The 24,897-nt window shown below is 40.9% G+C and overlaps 1 protein-coding gene across 4 annotated transcripts in view; it reads right to left on the minus strand.

Moving 5' to 3' along the window:
* pax7.L (paired box 7 L homeolog) overlaps positions 1-24,897 on the minus strand; it is a 113,903-nt gene that overhangs the window by 43,152 nt on the left and 45,854 nt on the right. For all 4 annotated transcript variants that reach the window (XM_018224609.2, XM_018224607.2, XM_018224608.2 and 1 more), the window contains 1 exon segment: positions 6,251-6,450. In XM_018224609.2, the coding sequence (XP_018080098.1) occupies positions 6,251-6,450 (200 nt within the window).

Below are 24,897 nucleotides of genomic sequence, written 5' to 3' on the forward strand. Positions count from 1 at the left end.
CACCTTCTAAAGCAGCTCTGGGAGGGGGGTCGCCGACCCTCTAAATTGTACTAAACTGATACATTTAGTTGATCCATTTCTTATCTTTGTCCCTGCTGAGCAGAATCTCTGGGTTACATTACAGGCAGCTGTTAGACTTGATACAATAGTTACTAATACTCCAGAGATGCTGCTGAGAAATGGATCAACTAAATGTTGTAAAATTGTAACAGAATCTGCACCTGAATTACTGAACTGTCAGACTCAAACACCAGAGAGACATTCAACTTTATACTTAGATTTTGGAAAAACAGTAAAAAATAAATAATGGAAAGTAACTGAAAAAAGTCTTTATTTCTGGGGAACAATCTGAAAACAACTGAACTGAAAAAGTGTTTGGAAGGTGAACATCCCCTTTAAGCAGCAAATCATTATTATTATCATTATTATCATTATTAATTATTATTATTATTATTATTATTATTATTATTATTATTATTAAGGGCCAGTAAAACCACAACAAGTAAATGAATGTAGTAACCCATAATGTTCACTAAGGGGGTTAATTATTAAACTCCGAATACCAAAAACTCGAATAATATGAGTTTTTTTTTTACTGTAAAATCTGAATTTTTAGTGGGATAAAAAAACTCGCATTTTTCGAGATTTATTATACCCCGAGGATGGAAAAAGTCTAATTCTAAAAATCCGGCATCTCAGAGATGCCAAGGTTGTATATAAGTCAGTGGAAGACATCCCTATCCCATTTGGAAGTTTCTGTGGTCTGCGCTGGAATCAGAAGGAAAATCCGACTATTTTGGGTAAAAATCTGAATATTCAGACTTTTCAGGAAAATGCCTGAAAAAAAATAAAGTGATTCAGCAAAAAAATTGGTATGATTCGGATTTTTGCTCGGTTTTATTGAGCCGATCTGATTAAATTCTGCTTTTTTTTAATAATAAGGTCAAATAGTGGATTCTAGTCTGACTTTTTTAAATAAAATAATCAGAATAATAACCCCCTTAATTTCTTGCATTATATTGTTTTTTTTTTAAATGACTTTTATGATCATTTTAGCCCACGCCATGAATATATATTATCTGTGTGTTAATTAGGGATGCACCCAATCCACTATTTTGGATCTGGCCGAACCCCCGAATCCTTTGTGAAAGATTTGGCTGAATACCGAACCGAATCCGAACCCTAATTTGCATATGCAAATTAGGGGTGGGAAGGGGAAAACATTTTTACTTCCTTGTTTTGGGATTAAAAATCACGTGATTTCCCTCCCCACCTCTAATTTGCATATGCGAAGTGTGCGGCTAAAAATTTTTTTACTTCCTTGTTTTGTGATGAAAAGTCACCTGATTTTAAGGATTCGGTTCGACCAGGCACAATGATTCTGCTGAATCCAAATCCTGCTGAAAATTGCGAATACCGAACTGAATCCTGGACTCGGTGCATCCCTAGTATTAATACAATGCACTTGAGACTGGGTGGCTGAAGGTTTGTTGAGTGAAGAGAAGACATCTTTGTGAAGGAACCAGAACCTCACCGAAAACATATCAAAAAAACCTGAACAGGATCAAGGCCTGGGGATTAGGGTTAATGCACAGAAAGAAATCAGTGAACCCAGTGAACTTCTGATCATCTGTATAAGTTGAAATCTCATCACTGGATTGTAATAAACATTTACAGGGGTCTCCTAAATTGCATTTTATAAGCTGTTTATTCTCTGGGGCCTTTCCTCTGTCTGCCAGCGACTCATTCCAAGTCAGGACATGGCAGTTGGGTGGTCGGTTGAGACCCGGTGGGAAGAGAATTCAGCTGGCAGGTCGTTGGCGTGAGGAATGGCTGAGGAATGTAACCGACAGCTGCTGCAGGGAGACTGGCAAAGTCCCTATACAACATGCCAGATCCTATGGGTGGAGGTTACGCAATCAGTGAACCCGCATCTCCCTGGATTCCAGGGTGCTCATTCCAACTGAGTGGGTGCAAGGGATTTGAGTGCGTATTCGGATTTTTCCCTAGCGCTTCACATTTATAAGGATCTCTATTGTGTAACGTCTGCTCCGTGGTGGTCTATTTATTGTGTTTGCTGGACAGGTGTAATATTTCTTCATGAGCTCACTCTACATTCAGAGACAGCTCTCACGCTTCAAAATGTTCGGCTGTTTAACTCATCCCTCTCCCGCCCGACTCACAGACTTTGGGCTTTTCAATTCCTACTTTAGAAAAAGTATGTTTAAAAAGTACGTCAATTGCCTTGAGGTTTGGGGCAGCATTAAAATAAAATCGAGCAACTGTATGCAACACTGATGAAGACTGCGATATTCTATTACAATTTGCATTAAGTCCTCTTTTTTCAATACAGGTTTTAGGGTTGGGGCAGACGGCAGATTCGGGGAGATTTAGTCGCCTGGCGACTAATCGCCTCTTCTGCGGGGCGACAATCTCCCCGAACTGCCTTCCGTCTGCTTGAATGAAGATGCACTCACGGCGATTCGATTCCCGAATTTGCCCGAAGTTGCCTCGTGAGGCGACTTCAGAAATCGAATCGCCGCAAGTGCATTAGCGCAGGTGATTCTTCATTCAAGCAGACGGAAGGCAGTTCGGGGAGATTGTCGCCCCGCAGAAGAGGCGATTAGTCGCCAGGCGACTAAATCTTCCCGAATCTGCCCCAACCCTTAAAATCCCAGTTTGGAATTTAAACCATTATCTGTTATTAGGGTCCTACTTATCTTAGCAATCAGACAATGGGTTTAAAGGGTGGTTCACCTTTAAGTTAACTTTTAATATGTTATAGATTAGCCAATTCTAAGCAACTTATTATTATTATTTTTATTTTTATTTTTTATTATTTATTTTTATTATTATTTTTTTTTTTTTTTTAGGGATACATATAGTTTATCTTAGGTATCCAGGATTCGGTTCAAGATTCGGCCAGGATTAGGGCTTTTTCAACAGGATTTAGATTCAGCCGAATCCTTCTACCTGGCCAAACTGAATCCGAATCCTAATTTGCATATGCCAACAAGTAAACCCATTGTCTGCACATGCAAATTAGCGGCAGGGAGGGAAATCACGGGACTTTTTGTCACAAAACAAGGAAGTAAAAAATGTTTTCACCTTCCCACCCCTAATTTGCATATCCAAATTAGGATTTGGATTTAGTTCGGTATTCGGGCAAATCTTTTGCGAAAGATTCGGGGGTTCGGCTGAATCCAAAATAGTGGATATGGTGCATCCACTAAAAAAACTATAAAAAATAAATAATGAAGACCAATTGAAAGTCGTTTTTTTAAAAATCATATGCCTTTTTCTTCCGACTCTTTCCAGCTTTCAAAAGGGTCACTGACCCCATGTAAAAAAACAAACGCTCTGTAAGGCTACAAATGTATTGTTATTGCTACTTTTTATTCCTCATCTTTCTATTCAGGCCTCTCCTATTCATATTTCAGTCTCTTATTCAAATCAATGCCTGGTTACTAGTAGGGATGCACCGAATTCAGGATTCGGTTCAGATTCGGCCAGGATTAGCGGCTTTTTCAGCAGGATTCAGATTCGGCTGAATACTGCCTGGCCAAACCAAATCGAAATCCTAATTTGCATATGCAAATTAGGGGATGGAAATAAAATCACGTGACTTTTTGTCACAAAACAAGGAAGTAAAAAATGTTCCACTTTCCACCCCTAATTTGCATATGCAAATTAGGATTCAGATTCGGTTCGGAATCTTTCGCGAAGGATTCAGGGTTTAGGCCAAATCCAAAATAGTGGATTCGGTGCGTCCCTTGTTACTAGGGAAATTTGGACCCTAGCAACCAGATGGCTGACATTACAAACTGAAGAGCTGCTGACTAAAATGCTAAATAAGTCAAAAACCACAAAAATTAAAAAATGAAAACCAATCGCAAACTGTCTCAGATTATCCCTCTCTACATCCTACTAACAGTTAGTTTAAAGGTGAACAACCACATTGTCGACAAAGTCCAGGTTGAAAAAGGGCTGAATAAAAAGGAAACTAGGGTAAAAAAAAATAAATAAATAAAAAAGGCTAAATGCAAAGCTGCTTAGACTAACGAAGGTTAATTAGTGAACATTCCATTTCACAGCAGTAAAACTTTCTCCTGCACTTAATGTTTGCTCCCCCTTTTCTCAGCGGGTGTAACACTATCCCAGTCCTGCTGGTCTGTACATTTGTATCTTCATTTCTTTTACCCCTTCACATACCCACTCCCCCCATTCTAAGCATTTCCTTCTCTCCCCTCCTGAGTCCCGAGGGGCCCTATTATACACAAAGATCTTTCCACACTCCTGATCCCTCGGATCTCCGTATAGATTTGGAGCTGAGACTTAACTGTCAGGCACAGTAGTGATCTATGTGCACTTCTCACCAGTCCAGTACAAGCTTTGCTCTGCGCTACTACACTGACTGCCCCCAAATCATGTTTGCGGAAAAACTGTCAATTAAAGGGTCACTACTCTACACCAATGTGGAATAAAGTAAAGTCAAGCTCAGCAGCTGTGGTCCATCATTTTTTTTGAGAACTGAGAAATACAGGCCAAATCAATAAAAAAAAGGACATCAGTTTTTGAAGTCATATATCTTGCAAACACCATGTATAGTGGTCATACATAATAAGATCTGCTCGTTAGGTGAGGTCACCAAACGAGCGGATCTATCCCTGAAAGGACCACCAATGGCAGGACGATGTCAGGTTAATCAGAACGTTCAACCCTAGGGCCAAACAGAAATGGGTGCCGACAGGTTGTAGGACCGCACCAACTATCCGCAGGAAAAATTAAACCTGTCCAATCGATATCAGGCTGATTTTTGGCCAGATATCGATTGGGGAGACCCGTCAGACGCCCCCACACACGGGCAGATAAGCTGCAGAATCAGTCTGAAGGATCAATATCAGCAGGCAGTTATGTGCCCATGTTGTTGTTCCAAACCAACGTAATGAATTCTAAATGGAAAAGCAAACACCCTGGAGGTATAATGAGGGGATTTTTAATAGGGATACACCGAAAATCCAGGATTCGGTTCGGGATTCGGCCTTTTTCAGCGGGATTCGGATTGGCTGAATCCTTCTGCCAGGCCGAACTGAATCCAAATGCATATGCAAATTAGGGGAGGAAAGGGAAATCGATTGACTTTTTAATCACAAAACAAGGAAGTAAAAAAATGTTTTCCCCTTTCCACCCCTAATGTGCATATGAATTTAGAATTAGAATTCGGTTCGGTATTTAGCCAAATCTTTTGCAAAGGATTTGGGGGGTTGAGCCGAATCCAAAATAATGGATTCGGTGCATCCCTAATTTTTAATGTGTTCTTTGTCTGTGCCAGAGATGGAGGCAACACAGAAGTGACAGGGTAGTTTGCCCTCGCCCAGTGCCATTCTGTTCCAGGTTGTGCCGCGTTGTTGGTCAAAACTAATACAATTAATTCTAAATGGGCTGCAGAAAAGCAAGCATTGTTATCAACCACTGGCAATAATGTATACAGATATTGGATCTGTTATCCGGAAACCCGTTCTCCAGAAAGCGCCAAATTACAGAAAGGCTGTCTCCCATAGACCCCACTTATCCAAACAATCCATTATTTTAAAACTGATTTCCTTTTTCTGTGTAATAATAAAACAGTCGCTTGTACTTGATCCCAACTAAGATATAATTAATCCTTATTGGAGGCAAAACCAGCCTATTGGCTTTATTTAATGTTTATATGATTTTCTAGTAGACTTAAGGTATGAAGATAAAAATTAAGGAAAGACTGCGTATCTTGACAGCGCTATATAAATAAATGATGATGATGATGATCTGTTATCAGGAAAGCTCCAGGTGCCAAGCGTTCTGGATAACAGGTCCCATATCTGTATTTCCAGCTTATAAACTTTAGTTTACATCTGTCCCCAGTACCAAAGTGAGTGTCCCCTGCACTAATTAGACAGAGCAGGGCGATGTATTTCCCTTTCAAATCAATGGGAAGGAGCAGCTGGTGAAAGAGGGAACGTTGACCTTCATGTAATGACTGCTGCAGACCCAGAAGCTTACAATTTACTGAAAGGGACGATGCGTTTGGTGCAGACACGTCACCATGTGTTTTCATCCGACAGTCGGATAAATGTAGTTCTTACATGCGATTCTCCTTCACTTCCTGTTTCTTCACAACATCCGACGCGTCGCATGCGTTTCATCGCATGGCGACGCGTCGGCACCAAACGCATCGTGGAGTTTACACCCTTTAACCATTCACAGGTCTCACCTGGACACGGGCCTCGGTAAGTTTGGTTCTCTGTGCCAGTTCTTCCCGGGTGTAAATGTCAGGATAATGTGTCCTCTCAAAGGCTTTCTCCAATTCCTCCAGCTGCTCTGCTGTGAATGTTGTACGGCTGCGTCGTTGCTTGCGTTTTAATGGCAGGTCTGGTTCTGATTCCACATCCGACCCCTCGTCAATACGGTTTCCTGGAGGATAGAAAACAGTAAGGATTTAATTGTCGGTCTCCCATAGACAGTATAGAATGAGGACTTGAATATTTGTATTTAGGCATATGGGTGCTGCAGTAAGTATAGAGAATAGATTATTATGCACACAGAACATTATTATTCAGTCTATTTGAATTTATATACTTGAATGTTGTCAAATTGCTTCCATTAGTATGGTTCACAGAACATTAGTACTAACAATGTTTTATATGTTATTCCCTTGTACAGGTTATGGGATCCGTTATCTTTATCCAGAAAGCTCCGAATGACAGAAAGGAAATCTCCTTTCAGGATCCGTTTCATCCAATTTTTTTAAAAATGATTTAATTTTTCTGTGTAATAATAAAACAGTAACTTGTACTTGATCCCAACTAAGATATAATTAATCCTTATTGGAGGCAGAACCAGCCTATTGGGTTTATTTCATATTTACATGATTTTCTAGTAGACTTAAGGTATGAAGATCCAAATTACAGAAAGATCCTTTATCTGGAAAACCCCAGGTCCTGACCATTCTGGATAACAGGTCCCATACCTGTTTATACTGTAGAAACCTGTGGAACAACAAGCTCACAGCTTCAATGTGATTTTGACTTTACGTTTAGGCTTTTTACCGTTTTATACTCATATAAAACCTTTAACAGATTCCTAACATACAGCATGTGCCGTTTGATTCATTACCCCGACAGCTGGATTCTCAAATCACGCAGTAAAATGAAGGATAAATGTAGGAATCAGCCAGTAATGTCACTCACAATTAAGAACATGGCAATAATAGATCTAGTTTCTCACGTCTTATGGTTTCTAGTGTTTCTCTAAGCAGTCGGGAGACTCACAGAAGTCCTATACGTTACAAATCACACAGTTCCCTGTAACGGCAGCCGCAGTTATGACAGATTTAATATAGAAACATGCTGAAACACTTCTTACATTTTCCATGTTTGTTCTCCTGTGTCCCCTGAGATGCGGCTGCTGCCTGACTTGCTCATGATTCAGTGTTAAAGGGGTTGTTCTTCTTTAAATTAACTGTTAATATGATGTAGTGAGTGATATTCTGAGACATATTGTAATTGGTTTTCATTTTTATTATTTGTGGTTTTTGACTTATTTAAAATAATTTCACGTTGAGGGAAAGAGCAGAGATTTCATGTTGAGGGAAAAAGCAGAGATTTCATATTGAGGGAAAGAGCAGAGATTTCATGTTGAGGGAAAGAGCGAAGATTTCATGTTGAGGGAAAGAGCGGAGATTTCATGTTGAGGGAAAGAGCGAAGATTTCATGTTGAGGGAAAGAGCGAAGATTTCATGTTGAGGGAAAGAGCGGAGATTTCATGTTGAGGGAAAGAGCGAAGATTTCATGTTGAGGGAAAGAGCGAAGATTTCATGTTGAGGGAAAGAGCAGAGATTTCATGTTGAGGGAAAGAGCGAAGATTTCATGTTGAGGGAAAGAGCGGAGATTTCATGTTGAGGGAAAGAGCGGAGATTTCATGTTGAGGAAAGAGCAGAGATTTCATGTTGAGGGAAAGAGCGAAGATTTCATGTTGAGGGAAAGAGCAGAGATTTCACGTTGAGGGAAAGAGCAGAGATTTCATGTTGAGGGAAAGAGCGAAGATTTCATGTTGAGGGAAAGAGCAGAGATTTCATGTTGAGGGAAAGAGCAGAGATTTCATGTTGAGGGACAGAGCAGAGATTTCATGTTGAGGGAAAGAGCGAAGATTTCATGTAGAGGGAAAGAGCAGAGATTTCACGTTGAGGGAAAGAGCAGAGATTTCATGTTGAGGGAAAGAGCGAAGATTTCATGTTGAGGGAAAGAGCGAAGATTTCATGTTGAGGGAAAGAGCGAAGATTTCATGTTGAGGGAAAGAGCAGAGATTTCATGTTGAGGAAAGAGCAGAGATTTCATGTTGAGGGAAAGAGCGAAGATTTCATGTTGAGGGAAAGAGCGAAGATTTCATGTTGAGGGAAAGAGCGGAGATTTCATGTTGAGGGAAAGAGCGGAGATTTCATGTTGAGGAAAGAGCGGAGATTTCATGTTGAGGCAAAGAGTGGAGATTTCATGTTGAGGGAAAGAGCGGAGATTTCATGTTGAGGGAAAGAGCGGAGATTTCATGTTGAGGGAAAGAGCGAAGATTTCATGTTGAGGGAAAGAGCGGAGATTTCATGTTGAGGGAAAGAGCGGAGATTTCATGTTGAGGGAAAGAGCGAAGATTTCATGTTGAGGGAAAGAGCGGAGATTTCATGTTGAGGGAAAGAGCGGAGATTTCATGTTGAGGGAAAGAGCGGAGATTTCATGTTGAGGGAAAGAGCAGAGATTTCATGTTGAGGCAAAGAGTGGAGATTTCATGTTGAGGGAAAGAGCGGAGATTTCATGTTGAGGGAAAGAGCGGAGATTTGATGTTGAGGGAAAGAGCGGAGATTTCATGTTGAGGCAAAGAGCGGAGATTTCATGTTGAGGCAAAGAGTGGAGATTTCATGTTGAGGGAAAGAGCGGAGATTTCATGTTGAGGCAAAGAGCGGAGATTTCATGTTGAGGGAAAGAGCGGAGATTTGATGTTGAGGGAAAGAGCGGAGATTTCACGTTGAGGGAAAGAGTGGAGATTTCATGTTGAGGGAAAGAGCAGAGATTTCATGTTGAGGGAAAGAGCGGAGATTTCATGTTGAGGGAAAGAGCGAAGATTTCATGTTGAGGGAAAGAGCGGACATTTCTAAAGCTGCAAACTGCTGAATAAAAAGCTAAATAAATAAAAAATCCCAAATAATAAAAAACGAAAACCAATTGCAAATTGTCTCTGAATATCCCTCTCTATATCAAATTAAAGTAAGAACAAGCCCTTCAAACTGCACCTGAATTGGACAAAAGGTTTCTGAGACTAATATCTATAGAAATAAATCAAATAGTCAAAAAGTCCAGTTGAATTGAGTAATTCCTATAGATATATCATGACCTGGATGAATGAGAATCGACACGATGTTTCTGCTACTTGCAAATGCAAAGTAGCAGAATTTCTTATTTGATTATTTTAACTTGTTTCTTATTTTCTTACTTTGTGTAATTTACCATTGACCTCAGCAATGGAAATAATTGACCACAGTAAGCCACAGTACATCCCAAATAGATATATATATATATATATTTAATTGATTTAGGTTCCTTTGTGATCCCATTAGAATCCAGTGTAATTCTACCATGACACTTTCAATGCAAAACCTTAATATTGACAAATGACTTACAGGAATGTATTTAAATACAAGGCAGGGATGTGTTTTTGGGCCCTCGAGGCCACAAAGGGTTAAACTGAGCGTCTCCCTGTTACTGGCAGAATACTCATAGCCTGGTGTTAAATAAATCAATAGGATTAAGTGGGAATGTCGCCATTGTCGATGAGCCCTTTGGCCTCTGTGTGAGCACGAGTGTTGGACCTTCATCATCTCCTGAGCCATCAAGAGCCCTTAACCCCCAATCTCATGTGGCTGAGCAGCAACTTATTGTACTTGTGTCGCCCCTGTGTGAGTCTTTCCCAGAGAGGCCGCTGATCAAACAAAACCAACGATGTGATTAACAGGATTCTTGCTATTTTCATGCAGAGCAGCTGAAGATGGAGAAAATAAGAACCCTTTGCTGACATGATTTAATTACATGATTCCTAGTGGTTTATCTCCAAGACGTCCGTAGTATTGTCTCTTGTACAGATACACAGGGGACCATTCTCTATGTATTGCTGCTACTCTCACACCATTGTCTTATTGGGACAAGTAACCGTGCTCTGAGCCCATAGTAAAATAGTCTAGTCCTCAAAACTGTAACTATAGGTCCTGATCTTTAATCAACCTGAAGCTGCTGTTGCATTTGGGGCTGCAGTGGTTCTTTGTGTTCTGCTGTCTTGGATCCACACTGATGCACATATCTATAGAAGTGTGATAAAATAGAATTTTGTTTGTACAATCAAGCCTTTATGGTAACAGTCATCCTTCTGTAGTTCCAGGGGTACCCAGGGCACAAATAAGCACTCACCCCAAATCTCCCCCTAACTGACCTTCAGACTGGGCCCCCTCAGCTCATAACAAGGTTACAGATATATAGAAACATTGGGGTAACAGTCACCCTGCTATAGTTCCAGGGGTACCCAGGGTACAAATAAACACTCACCCCAAATCTCCCCCTAACTGGCCTTCAGACTGGGCCCCCTTAGCTCATAACAAGGTTACAGATATAAAGAAACATTGGGGTAACAGTCACCCTGCTATAGTTCCAGGGGTACCCAGGACACAAATAAACACTCACCCCAAATCTCCCCTAACTGACCTTCAGGCTGGGTCCCCTTAGCTCATAACAAGAATACAGATATATAGAAACATTGGGGTGTCACCCTGCTATAGTTCCAGGGGTACCCAGGGTACAAATAAACACTCACCCCAAATCTCCCCCTAACTGACCTTCAGACTGGGCCCCCTTAGCTCATAACAAGGTTACAGATATATAGAAACATTGGGGTGTCACCCTGCTATAGTTCCAGGGGTACCCAGGGTACAAATAATCACTCACCACAAATCTCCCCCTAACTGACCTTCAGACTGGGCCCCCTTAGCTCATAACAAGGTTACAGATATATAGAAACATTGGGGTGTCACCCTGCTATAGTTCCAGGGGTACCCAGGGCACAAATAAACACTCACCCCAAATCTTCCCCTAACTGACCTTCAGACTGGGCCCCCTTAGCTCATAACAAGGTTACAGATATATAGAAACATTGGGGAACAGTCACCCTGCTATAGTTAAACACCTGCTCGCATTCCTTTTTGCTCCCCAAAACCAATGCATTTGAGGCAAAGCTGAAGGCATCAGGTGCCAATTACACACACACATATACAGCCGCATGGAAGCACAATAAAAAAGCAAAACTTTGTTTTGGATTTACTTTGTAAAAACACTGAAATTAGTTTATACAAGAAATACATTTGTATATTTCTCCCCGGTGTTTATTTGCCTCTTGATTACTGCGGAAGTAGAAATAATAACGTATCACTTATATAACTAAATACAGACACAATATTGAGTAATTCACACTATGCGAGAGTTCTGGGATAACCACAACCTGGTGTTTCTTATTCACTAATATTGTGAGGATGAATTTCTAGTTGTACAAATTACAATGATATCCAACATTGTGTATGTGAAATCAAGACGCCTCAAGGTCGGAATCTCTCTGACCTGTTTCCATGACCTCCAATTCACTTTTGTAAGGGAAAAAAAAAATGAAAGTAGAAATATCAGGATTCCCAGCTGCTCCTTGGCTGAAGCTTTATGTCAGATCTGATGGGAAGGAGGTGGAGGGCGGCTATGAAATATCAAGATCCAGAGCACGAAGAGCCCAAACTCACAAACAGCTGGGAACATATTGCACAGGCTCAAGTGTAAGAGAGTCAGCTTGGTGCTAATAAATGGGATTTCATTGGGCTCACAGTCAGTGGAGCAGATAAAAACATAGGTTCAATAAAAAATAAAAAGTCTAGTAATCTCTCTCTCTCTACCCAACCCCCCAATAAATCCAGAAAACGAGGCATTGGGCACTGCTCGTCATCTTCCCCTCATCCCCCCACGGTGTTATTACAATTTACCCTCGTTTAGAATCCACAGCGTTCGGCAATAGCAGGAAAATGAATCCAGTAATAGTTTATATGCGTTTTAATCAAGTAATGCGACCAAAGCAGAATGGCGCTGAGGGCCGGCGTATTGCCCTTGAATACCAAACAGACAGGGGCGCAGGGTTGGTAAAATGAAAAAGCCATTTACAGCTCAGCTGGAGGCTGGGGAGCCGCACGGTTATATTTGAGGGAAGAAGATGCTGGAGGAAAGAGATTTTTTATTTTTATTCCCAGCGCTGAATTAGTCAAGTGTGACCCAAGACCAAGAGACTAAACCCTGGTCTGTATCAGGGACCCTTCTCTTTGACACTCAGAACTTTCCATCGTCTGTCTGTCCAACATTAAAAGAAAACTTTCTTTAAATACAGCTTTCATTTTGGATTCTACTCCAGTCCTTCTAATTGTCTTCAATGACCGCCTGAGTCAAGGTCCCCATAGACGCAAAGGTTTTTCGTTGGTGAGCGATCGATTTCAGTGCAATCCGTCAAATTATCGTGAAGTTAGTGGGAATCGAACGATCGTGCTTTTTGCGATTTTTCATCTGTCAGAAAATTGATCGGCCAGGTTAAATATTTTTATCGGCCCCAGTGCAATGTATCTATGTTTGCAGGGCCAATCAGGCAGCTCCCCTCATTTTTCCTGGCAATATCGCCTGAAATGGTCTATTTAGTTGACGGACAAATCGTACATTTATACAATCATTTCGATATAACGAAAAGATCTTTTAAAAATCTTTACATCTATGGCCAGCTTTAAGGTGGTCCTACACTATAAGATCGCCCGTTTGGACAGGTCTCCAAACGAGCGGATCTTAACCCGATATGCCCGGGTGGATCCGAACATTCGGCCCTGGGTGCTGATGGGTCGCAGGGCCGCATCAACTGTCTGATGCAGTCCTGGATCGTAGAAAAAAAATCAAACTTGATATCTGCCCGATTTTTGGCCTGACCCGTTGGGAGCCCCACACATGAACAGATAAGCTGCCACATCAGTCTAAAGGACCAAGCTTTAATCTGCCCATGTATGGCCACCTTAAGCCTACAGTTAGAACATATGCAATCGCATTTATATGGGCGACTAAAGAAGGTCTTTTTGTTCAAATAACCAAATCGACAAAAGTCAAAAGCAACTGCTACTTAAGTGTCTCAATTGAAGGTGCAATGACATGTTCTGGGCCGTACCTGAAGGTCCTCAAAAAACTTCAACTGTCCACAACCCTTTCTATCAAGGTGATACTAAAGGCTGTTGAATAGCACTCAGCATATTCCTTAGCTCAAGCATTACTGCCTGTCCAACCATTGTCCGTCGACCCATAAATGTACTTTTTTGGGGGTTTGTCGTCAGACCAAGTCCTGTATCATTAGTGGAGACCTCACTTCTGCGGGTGAAGTCATAGAGCAACCGATACATACACTGAGATGCGAAGCGCCGAACGCTAGCGTTAATTCGCTAGCGTTTGGCATTTTCACTACTGCGCAAATTCACTAACGAACGCTGGCGTAGTTTCGCTAGTGTTACTTCGCATCCTTACGCCAGGCGAATTTTCGCTAGCGACGAAACTACGCAAATTCACTAACTTGCGCAGTGTACTGAACGCTACCTTTTACGCTAGACTTCCTTCGCCACCTCAGACCTGGCGAAGCGCAATAGAGTAGATAGGGATTGTTTAAAAAAAAATCAATTTTTTTTCTACGCCCCAAAAAAACGCTGGCGTGTTTTCTACATGATGGCTGATAGGCTGAAAAAGATCGAAATTGTTTTGGGGCTCCCCTTCCTCCCCCCTACATTTCCTGACTCATGGCAACTTACCTAGACAGTGGGCACATGTGTAGGGCAAAATAAAATTTTTATTTGCTGATTTGAAGGTTTTCTTGGCATTTGTAGTGCAGATACGTGTTCCTCCATTGAAATTTGAATTTCGCGCCGTATGCAAATTAGCCTTCGCTAGCGTAACTTCACTTTATATAGCGAATCAACGGTAGCGCAACTTCGCAACCTTACGCTACCCCTGTGCGCAACTTCGGATTTTAGTGAATTTGCGGAGCCCTGGCGAAACTATGCCTGGCGAAGTGCGGCGAAAGTGCGGCGAAGTTGCGCCTGGCACAACTTCGCATCTTAGTGAATTTGCCCCATAGACCCAATTGTAGAAAACTGCACCGGCCCGGGATCAGGCCTTGATTTGTGGCTAGCCAAAAAGGCCCTTGCCTAGGGCGGCAAAACTTTAGGGGCGGCAGCGGCGAGCGCACAAGAAGCCTTGGGGCACCGCCTTTAAAAATCTGGCCCTGCCCAGGATTTTTCTAGCGAGCACCATGGAGTGATCGTCTTCCTGCTTCTTCTTTTTTTTGCGCGGCTGTGTATGCGAAATAGAAGCTCAAAAGCGGAAAACCGAACTTTAGCGAAGAAGTCGGCTATTTCGTTCTACTGCTCATGCGTCTGCTCTGGGAAATTTAAAGATACAGTAGAAGAAGCTGGAAGATGATCGCACCGTGGTGTTTGCTGGAAGAAAAGTTTTCTCCTAATCGGTGCATCGGCCTGGGGTTTTAGGTAAGTACATGCGATCACTTGGGGTGCCCAACTTATGGCACCCCCATATAAAAAGAGCCTTTCTGTTTTCCTTTAACCAGAACAACATAGGAGACTATTTAAGAAAAAAACAACACTTTAGATTCTTCTAGAGTGGAATTCCTAGCAACCGTGCAGACGTTGATATTTCCCAGGCAGTACAATATGGAAACATTTATTGCATTCTCAAATCCTTTAACAGGTTTGTTCATTTTTTAAGTTATTCCAAAGTCATTGACATTTCTTGTTTAAGAATCTATTAAATATAACTGATTTCTGCATTTTTCATTAAATGTCTAGAGATGCAAAACCGAGGGAAGGAGCCCCACTAACATGAATAGTTCCGCTGACCTGTCACCAAGGGGCAGCATTGAGTCACAGTGGGGAAGCACAGCTGGGGTCTCTCTGTGGCAAAACCCAAAATAAGAGGAACGAGTTGGCATTGGAGTATTGTTTTCAACACTCTTGGGGAATCTCAGATTTAAAAAATAATCTCATACGCCTAAATCGTCGAGACAGATTGATCCCATCACTATCAAATTGCTCTATCTGAATTGTAAAAATACAGAAAATAATTGCTTTATTGTAGGTTAGAGAAGCTTTTTATTAAGGGGCATATAAGAACAAAAGATTTATATTGAGTAAAAAGACAACGTTAAAAATACTTACCATTTGCTTCCTCCCTAATGATTGAGCAAATCTCTTTCACACATTCTTATATATGTATATATAATATAATTAACACAAACATGTTTCAGCAATAAATAGTGGTTTGGACTCTCACTGGATAATGTCTAGTCTAGTTAAGAAACAATGAGATTGAGGTCAGACCGCAGAAATGCTGTCAATTAAGGGGGTTATTTATTAAATTCCGGATGCCAAGTTTTTTTTTTTTTACAATAAAATCCGAATTTTAGTAGAAAAATAAAACTCAAATTTTTAGTGATTTATTATACTCTGAGGCTGTTAAAAAGTCAGAATTTGAAAATACTCCATCTCCAAGCTGTCGGGGTCTTGTAGAAGTCAATTTCAAATTTGAAGATATGGTCTGAGCTGCATTTTGGCAAAAAATTAGGGGTTTCAAGCAATTTCACGACAAATTCGAGCATTTTTCGCAAAATCATGAATACTTTAAGTTTTTTTTCCTTATCAATTTTTTTCAATGATAAATAAGGTCATATCGTTGATTCTAATTTGGTCGGCCTTTTTTTTTACTTAAAGGAAAACTATACCCCCAAAATGAACACTTAAGCAACAGATAGTTTACATCATATTAAGTGGCATATTAAAGAATCTTACCAAACTGGAATATATATGTAAGTAAATATTGTCCTTTTACATCTCTTGCCTTGAACCACCATTTCGTGATGGTCTGTGTGCTGCCTCAGAGATCACCTGACCAGAAATACTGCAGCTCTAACTGTAACAGGAAGAGATCACCTGACCAGAAATACTGCAGCTCTAACTGTAACAGGAAGAGATCAACTGACCAGAAATACTGCAGCTCTAACTGTAACAGGAAGAGATCAGCTGACCAGAAATACTGCAGCTCTAACTGTAACAGGAAGAGATCACCTGACCAGAAATACTGCAGCTCTAACTGTAACAGGAAGAGATCACCTGACCAGAAATACTGCAGCTCTAACTGTAACAGGAAGAGATCACCTGACCAGAAATACTACAGCTCTAACTGTAACAGGAAGAGATCACCTGACCAGAAATACTGCAGCTCTAACTGTAACAGGAAGAGATCACCTGACCAGAAATACTGCAGCTCTAACTGTAACAGGAAGAGATCACCTGACCAGAAATACTGCAGCTCTAACTGTAACAGGAAGAGATCACCTGACCAGAAATACTGCAACTCTAACTGTAACAGGAAGAAGTTTTGAAGCAAAAGACAGAACTCTGTCTGTTAATTGGCTCATGTGACCTAACATGTATGGTTTGTTGGTATGTTTGTGTGCACAGTGAATCGTAGGATCCCAGGGGGCGGCCCTTATTTTTTAAAATGGCAATTTTCTATTTATGATTACCCAATGGCACATACTACTAGACAAGTATATTATTATGAAAATGGTTTATTTACATGAAGCAGGGTTTTACATATGAGCTGTTGTATGCAATATCTTTTTATAGAGCCCTACATTGTTTGGGGGGTATAGTTTTCCTTTAATCAAAAGATATCGGATTTCGATAAATAACCGGTGGAAAATCGGGTGGGGGCTCATAAAAAATGAAGATCCAAATTATGGAAAGATCCGTTATCCGGAAAACCCAGGTCCCTGGATAACAGTATTTGTATATATCTGTATTTGTATTTTTTCTGGTCCCCACTGTGATCTGATAGAGCTGTGGACATTCAGCTCCGCCCACTGAATAATTGTTTAATTACTGACTAGACCAAACCAGTGTGTCCTTTAATGTATGTCCAACTTTAGATCAAAAGGACCGTTATCTATTTCTTTGCCTATGAGCCATAGGAACCCCCCGCATAACCTGCGCTTCCACTCCGAGTGCCCCTGCTGCTGTCAGTGATCACACACATAACAACTTGCTGCTCATTATTTAAATATTCCATTGCACCGCAGCACAGAGGTTAATGGAATTCTGCCTCTCACTCCCATTTCTATATTGATCCTGCCACGTGTACATGTTAATTCTATTTCTTTTAGCCACATTGCTCCTCTACACACGCTATTAAACGGGTCGTTGATATCTGATAGTAATACGTATATTCTCAGTCTGTAATTTCAATGCTTGTTCTTGATGGTTGCCCGGTTTAATAGTCACCCCTACAGTACAGCCAGATTTATTAAGGTTTGAATGGCAAATTCGAATTTTCGAATTTGTGTCAAAACTCACAAATTCTAATTTAAAAGCACCGACTTAAATGGAAATTTGAATTTGAGATTTACATCTAAAGCCTGGAAACCGTTCTAATTCGAATATTCACCACCCGCCGAGTTCATTTACCAGTCAATGGCAGAGGTTGTTAAACCATTTTAATGCGTAAACGTTTTTTCATAACTAACCTCCCACTCACATGAATTGAACCGGTTTACACATTTTGTACTGAACGAAAAGGTGCTCCATGTCCGTGCGGTACCCTGGGCCTCTGCCTATGACGCAAATTCACTAAGATTCGTAGTTGCGCCAGCGTCCGCTTCACCGCACTTCGCCAGGCGTATTTTCGCCAGAGCTACACAAATTCACTACAATCCGAACTTGCGCTCAGGGGAAGCGTAAGGTTGCGAAGTTGCACTAGCGTTAATTCGCCAAGCAAAGCGAAGTTACGCTAGCAATGGTTAATTTGCATACGGCGCCAAATTGAAGTTACAATGGAGGAATACGTAGCATCACTACACAAGCCTGGGAAACCTTCAAAACAGCAAATAAAATATTTATTTTGCCTTCCACATGTGCCCACTGTATAGTTAAGGTGCCATGAGTTAGGAAATGTAGGGGGGAAGGAGGGGAGCCCCAAAAATGTTTTCAATCTTTTTCAGCCTATCACCCATAAAAAAAGAAAAAACACCAGCGTTTTTTGGGACTTAGAAAAATGTTTAACTTTTTTTGAAGCAATCCCTATCTACTCTATTGCACTTCACCTGGTCTGAGGTGATGAAGGAAGTCTGGCGTAAAAGGTAGCGTTCAGAAAAATGCGCGCGTCAGTGAATTTGCATAGTTACGTCCGTTGCGCAAATTCGCCAGGCGCAAGGGTGTGAAGTAACACTAGCGAAGTTACGCCTGTGTCTGTTAGTGAATCGGCAAATTAACGAAAATGCGCTACGCTGGCGAATTAACGCTAGCGTTAGGCGCTTCGTCCTTTAGTGAATTTGCCCCTCAGTGTCTGAGACACAAATTGTGTCAGCCATGAGTGTTTCATACACTTGAAACATTTATCTGATCCATGGGTGACCTATTTGAGTGCCTTGCTCCAACATCTGGTTTTCTCCTCCACTTATGTTTAACAACCTAAACAAAGACTTTTCCAAGATCCAAATGGGTAAGATGGGGGATATATATATATCCAGTCCTGCCTGGTGCACTCAAGCACAAAACAGAAACTGCCTGGGTGCTGGTCAAATCAACTATTCATACATTACCAAAAGAACCGCTTTTCTGGGGCTTATTAGGTGAAAAATAAAGTTTATGTTTTATTTCAACGTTTCGGCTCCATCGCTCGGGCCCTCTTCCTGAAGACGGCCCAAGTGATGGAGCCGAAATGTTGAAATAAAACATAAACTTTATTTTTCACCCAATAAGCCCTGGAAGTGCGGTTCTTTTAGTAATGTGTATATATATATATATATGAGTGCAGAGGAATCTTGTATTTGACTATATGTATTTTGTGGTCACAGCCTCATTGCACCCCCGCCTAATGGTTTTAAAAACTAGTGGTGAGCACAACTTTCCCTTGTTTGTTATAGTTATACAGGAGCAGTGACCAGCTCCATGTTGTAGCCCCCTCCCTTCCCAGCTATAGTCAGGTGATCCCACTGGTGTCTAATAAAAGGGCAGCCAAGTTTGGGAGTTTTACTTTGAAAGCAGCAAGTTAAGTTGCAGGTAAAACTTAGTCCCTTTATAAAATGTATAATGAAGCAATAGAATTCTTAATGAATCAGATAAAATTAAGCGTAGGACTGGCCAGATATGGGATGACTTTGACATAGTTGTTCAGCTTAAATATATTGCAATATATGGACAAACAATCCCTGTTTTGTTTAAAGGGTAAGGCATTTTTCAGTAGCAGTAGCACAAAATGTCTATGTCTTAAATATATTGATAATGGGTTGAGTGCAGAGGAATCTTGTATTTGTCTATATATATATATATATATATATATATATATATATATATATATATGGACAAGGAACAAGGCCAATGAGGAAAGAGATGACTGAACAGTTCCAGACTTTTGAGATCCGTTAAGTTATATTATTTAAGAGGCTCCCAGTGAAAAGTCTACCTGTAATTGTGATTTTTTTTTAAGTTTGGTTTTATTCAGTTTGGAATAGAGAATAAAAGATGTTTTGGGGTTTTTTTTAAAAAAAAAAGGGAAAAAAAGCTGAATGACTGCAACTTGGGAGAAGAAAGCAGAGAGGGTGGAGCGTGTTTAGGCTTTTCTGGAGCTTGTCACTCGCTGCTCAGACGCCTCTCATTGTCTCACCTTGCAGAAAGCTCCGAGGGCTTCTTTTCATGGCTGATCTGTTTCGAGTGGCTAAAGGCTGCACCTTAGGGGGCCGTTTGACGCTGAATGTGCCAGTGACAGCCCTGAACAGCCCAATGTGATATCAATAAACTCCGACATGTGAACCCGGCCTCGCTGCTCCTGCCGAAGGTGCTGGCGGAATATTAAAACCCCCTCTAGTCAATGGCAGTAAAGACACCAGGCGGGGTGTTGAGGGTGAGAAAATGGGGTCTATTTAAAGCATTTTTAAAAAAAAAAAAAAAAGAAAAGCTTGGGTTTTTCTTTTAACCCCTTTCTTCATTAATAGCAAATCTCTTTCCAGTTAAGAGACACAAAGAACCCAGTGATTGGCAGAGGCTTCCTGCGACATACAGAGTTAATAGCACTTACAGGTTAATCAGTTTGATATTTGTATTCGACGATCCCCGGCCCAAGGTCAGGATTCCCGTAGATATGATTTGTCAGACATGTGAACTGCTTGCCAGCGTGAACTACACCTCCCAGAATCCTTAGCAACCGCTTGAAACAGCTGGAAAGCTGCAAGTTTGACTGAGAGCCCTGCAAAAGCTCTTAAAGGAGAACTAAACCCTACAAATGACTGTGGCTGAAAATGGCCTATTTTATATAGTGAACTTATTGCACGAGGCTAAAGTTTGAGCTTGTCAATAGCAGCAATGATCCAGGACTTCAAACTTGTCACAGGGGGTCACCATCTTGGAAAGTGTCTGTGACACTCACATGCTCAGTGGGCTCTGATTGGCTGTTGAGAAGCTAAGCTTAGGGCTCGTCACTAATTATCCAGCAGAAAATGAGCTTCCCTGGCTGTAATATAAGCTGATGCTACAGGTTTGCTGATTATTCAATTCTGATGCTAATTGCACTGGTTTCTGTGCTGCCATGTAGTAATTATGTGTATTAATTACTAATCAGCCTTATATTGTGACATTTCTATTCTATGTGTACTGTATATTGTGAGTGGCTCCCTAAGCTCAGTAAGTGACAGCAGCACAGAGCATGTGCAGTGAATCAGCAGAAAAGAAGATGGGGAGCTACTGGGGCATCTTTGGAGACACAGATCTTTACTGCTAAAGGGCTGTGGTTGCCTTGGGCTGGTACAGAAGCACAAAACATCATGTACAACATTTCTAGCCTATTATTTATTTAAGCTTTAGTTCTCCTTTAAACACTTCAAAGTCAGTGAAAGATTGTAAGCTCAACAGCATTGTTTCGTCTATGATGGCCACCTTAATTCAGATGACCAGGTCAGTGGTCTGATTAAACCCACATTGCAGTCGAAGATACCAACAAATAAAGCTAAGAGACTTCATTGCAGCATATGCCCAGTAACAAAGGTTTGTCAATATGTCTATCTGCCCAAGGATAAGACAGAGGTGATGCCAGAATGGAAAAAGCAGCTATTTCTAGGGACTGCCTGAACTGCAAAGGAATAGATGGGCAACTAAAATTCCCAGGGTTAACTAGCCCTTAGAGCAGTGATCCCCAACCCCTTGGATGTTGTGCTCAATGTCCTCAAAGCAGGGGCTCATTTTTGAATTCCAGACTTGGAAGCAAGTTTTCATTGTATAAAAACTAAGTATAGTGTCAAGTAGAGCCTCTTATAGGCTGCCAGTCCACATAGGGGCTACCAAATAACCAATCACAGCCCTTATTTGGCATCCGAGGAACTTTTTCGTGCTTGTGTTGCTCCCCAACTCTTTTTACAGTAGAATGTGGCCATAGATGTAAAGATTTTTAAAAGATCCAATCGTTATTGTGAGACCACGATTATCTCGAAATGATTATTTAAATGTATCCATCAACTAAAAAGACCATTTCAGGAGATATTGCCAGCAAAACTGAAGAGTAGCCCTCTGCTTGGCCCAGCAAACATAGATACATTGCACTGGGACCGATAAAGATGGGCGATCAATTTTCTGACAGATGTCGGCCGAAAAATTGTAAAGATGTACGATCGTTCGAATCCTACTAACCGCACGATAATTTGACGGATTGGTCGGACTGCACTGAAATCGGTCGTTCACCAAAGAAGAAGAATCGTCGCGTCTATGGGGACCTTTATTAGATGTAATATGACTCATTGGTCAACAGTTGTCCTTCAAGTGCAATAATACAGGAGATCTGTTTGTGATATAAAGATTCTGGTCACTGGGAATATTATATGGGGACCATTCCCAACATTCTGAAGGCCTGACATAGGGGATGACCTGTAGGGAGGAGACGGCCCAAGGTGACTGACACTGCCGGAAAAAACAGCACAGGAACCAACTGTGCTTATATAAGACTCGTGTGCCTAAAACAACGCTTACTCTCGCCCTCTGCTTCTCAACTCCTCCTTCTTTTCCAGATTTTGAGAAGAATCCTTGAAATGAGGTAAAGCTCCACAGGAATCAAAGCTCATAATCATATTTAAACAGCGCTTCTCAGCCTCCTACGGGGAAGAATGAGGGGCCTAAAGCAACAGGTATTATTAAGAGTCCTGTCGTTTCTCCACAACAGCGGATCATTATTTATAAACACACAGAAGGTTTCCGTTTTGTGCTGAAGAATCAGACCAGGACATGGTGCAATAGCAGCTACTAAGCACCCCCATTGTATATGTTCCTAAGTTACATAATAAGTAAATGTCCTACAAAATTCCAAAATATTCTGCTGCAATGTAAATGGGCATCTCTGAACTATGGGGGTGGGCCACAATGATGACTGGGGTTGGAGCTTGAACCCCCAAAATCTAAAGCCTTGTGCTTTAGGCTCTTTGCCAGAGAGAAAAGGAGCAGCTTCTGATGGGGCAACCAATACATTTGTGGTGGTAACTAAAACAAGTTCATATTTAGTTAGAACTTAACAGAGTAAATTTATAAAATGGAATAGGTTTAAAGGGATACTGTCATGGGAAAACATGTTTTTTTCAAAACGCATCAGCTAGTAGTGGTACTCCAGCAGAATTCTGCACCGAAATCCATTTCTCAAAAGAGCAAACAGATTTTTTTATATTCAATTTTGAAATCTGACATGGGGCTAGACATTTTGTCAATTTCCCAGCTGCCCTCAATCGTGTGACTTGTGCCTGCACTTTAGGAGAGAAATGCTTTCTGGCAGGCTGCTGTTTTTCCTTCTCAATGTAACTGAATGTGTCTCAGTGGGACCTGGATTTTACTATTGAGTGTTGTTCTTAGATCTACCAGGCAGCTGTTATATTGTGTTAGGGAGCTGTTATCTGGTTACCTTCCCATTGTTCTTTTGTTTGACTGTTGGGGGGAAAAAGGGAGGGGGTGATATCAGTCCAACTTGCAGTACAGCAGTAAAGAGTGATTGAAGTTTATCAGAGCACAAGTCACATGATTTGGGGCAGCTGGGAAATTGACAAAATATCTAGCCCCATGTCAGATTTCAAAATTGAAAATAAAAAAATCTGTTTGCACTTTTGAGAAATGGATTTCAGTGCAGAATTCTGCTGGAGCAGCACTATTAACTGATTCTTTTTGAAAAAAAATTTTTTTCCCATGACAGTATCCCTTTAAGGAACAAACCTTGCCCTCCTTTATAAGAGAAGAAAAAGAAAAGGAAAAAGATAGAATGCCGTCATATGACTGACATCTTACTGGTGTAACTAGATATTGGGTGCCATAGCAAATTTATTATTGGGCCCCCAAAATGTTTAGCGGTTGACTTGTTTTACCAATATTTATTGAAACTGTATATGAATTAGGCTCTCGTGGGGCCCCTATACCTCCTGGGCCCCCCTGCAGCTGCAGGGTCTGCTTCCTCTGTAGTTACACCCTTGATCTTACCTGCTAATTATTTGAAAAAAACAACAACATTTATGGATCCTTTTTGCCACTAAGAATCTCCGAGGAGCCCGACGCAGGCCAGAAGGAGGTGAGGAAAATGGTACAAATTTCTGATTTGTAACAGTCCATGAACGTGTTTATTGTCATTGTTTAAGCGCAAATGTATAAATACTGCAACGTGAACATTTCAGGCCGAGGCCGATGAAAAGCAGAAAATAAGAAATTTTCTGGCGGTAAGTAGCGTAGGCTAATGGCGATTTTTGAAGCAGCGGACCATGGAAGTTACTTAAGCTAAATGATTACTGTGAAACTGGGCAAGAGGCTTATTTCTTAATTACTGTTACACGTCGTGTCAGGATAACAGTTGTCGGCAGTCGCCCAGCCCCTGTGATAGTCAACAGATAAAAGAAAGCCTGACTTTTGCCTGAGACGTGGCCAGATGCGAAACAATGGGGATGACAATGTTACTGGCTCACGGCAACCTTTGGTTACAAACTCATTAGAGAACTTTGAGAGCGGCAATTCTTCTGGGAACTCGTTCAAGCCACAGGTATCTGAGATGCCTACAGACCGGAGGAGCTAACAAACCGCTCAATGACGTGAACAGCAAATGTCCTGGGTACAAGAACAAATAACCGGCTTGTGTTGTAACTGGGGTTGTCACCTGGCTGCTATTTGTTAAAATGATAGCTGATCCCAATGTTATTAATAGGGAAAAAAGATAAATATATAGGAAGGTCAGTGATCCCAATGTTATTAATAGGGAATAAAGATAAATATATAGGAAGGTCAGTGATCCCAATGTTATTAATAGGGAATAAAGATAAATATATAGGAAGGTCAGTGATCCCAATGTTATTAATAGGGAATAAAGATAAATATATAGGAAGGTCAGTGATCCCAATGTTATTAATAGGGAAAAAGATAAAATATATAGGAAGGTCAGTGATCCCAATGTTATTAATAGGGAATAAAGATAAATATATAGGAAGGTCAGTGATCCCAATGTTATTAATAGGGAATAAAGATAAATATATAGGAAGGTCAGTGGATCCCAATGTTATTAATAGGGAAAAAAGATAAATATATAGGAAGGTCAGTGATCCCAATGTTATTAATAGGGAATAAAGATAAATATATAGGAAGGTCAGTGATCCCAATGTTATTTATAGGGAATAAAGATAAATATATAGGAAGGTCAGTGATCCCAATGTTATTTA

The sequence above is a fragment of the Xenopus laevis genome, chromosome 7L, assembly GCF_017654675.1.
Source record: "Xenopus laevis strain J_2021 chromosome 7L, Xenopus_laevis_v10.1, whole genome shotgun sequence".
NCBI classification, from domain to species: Eukaryota; Metazoa; Chordata; class Amphibia; order Anura; family Pipidae; genus Xenopus; species Xenopus laevis.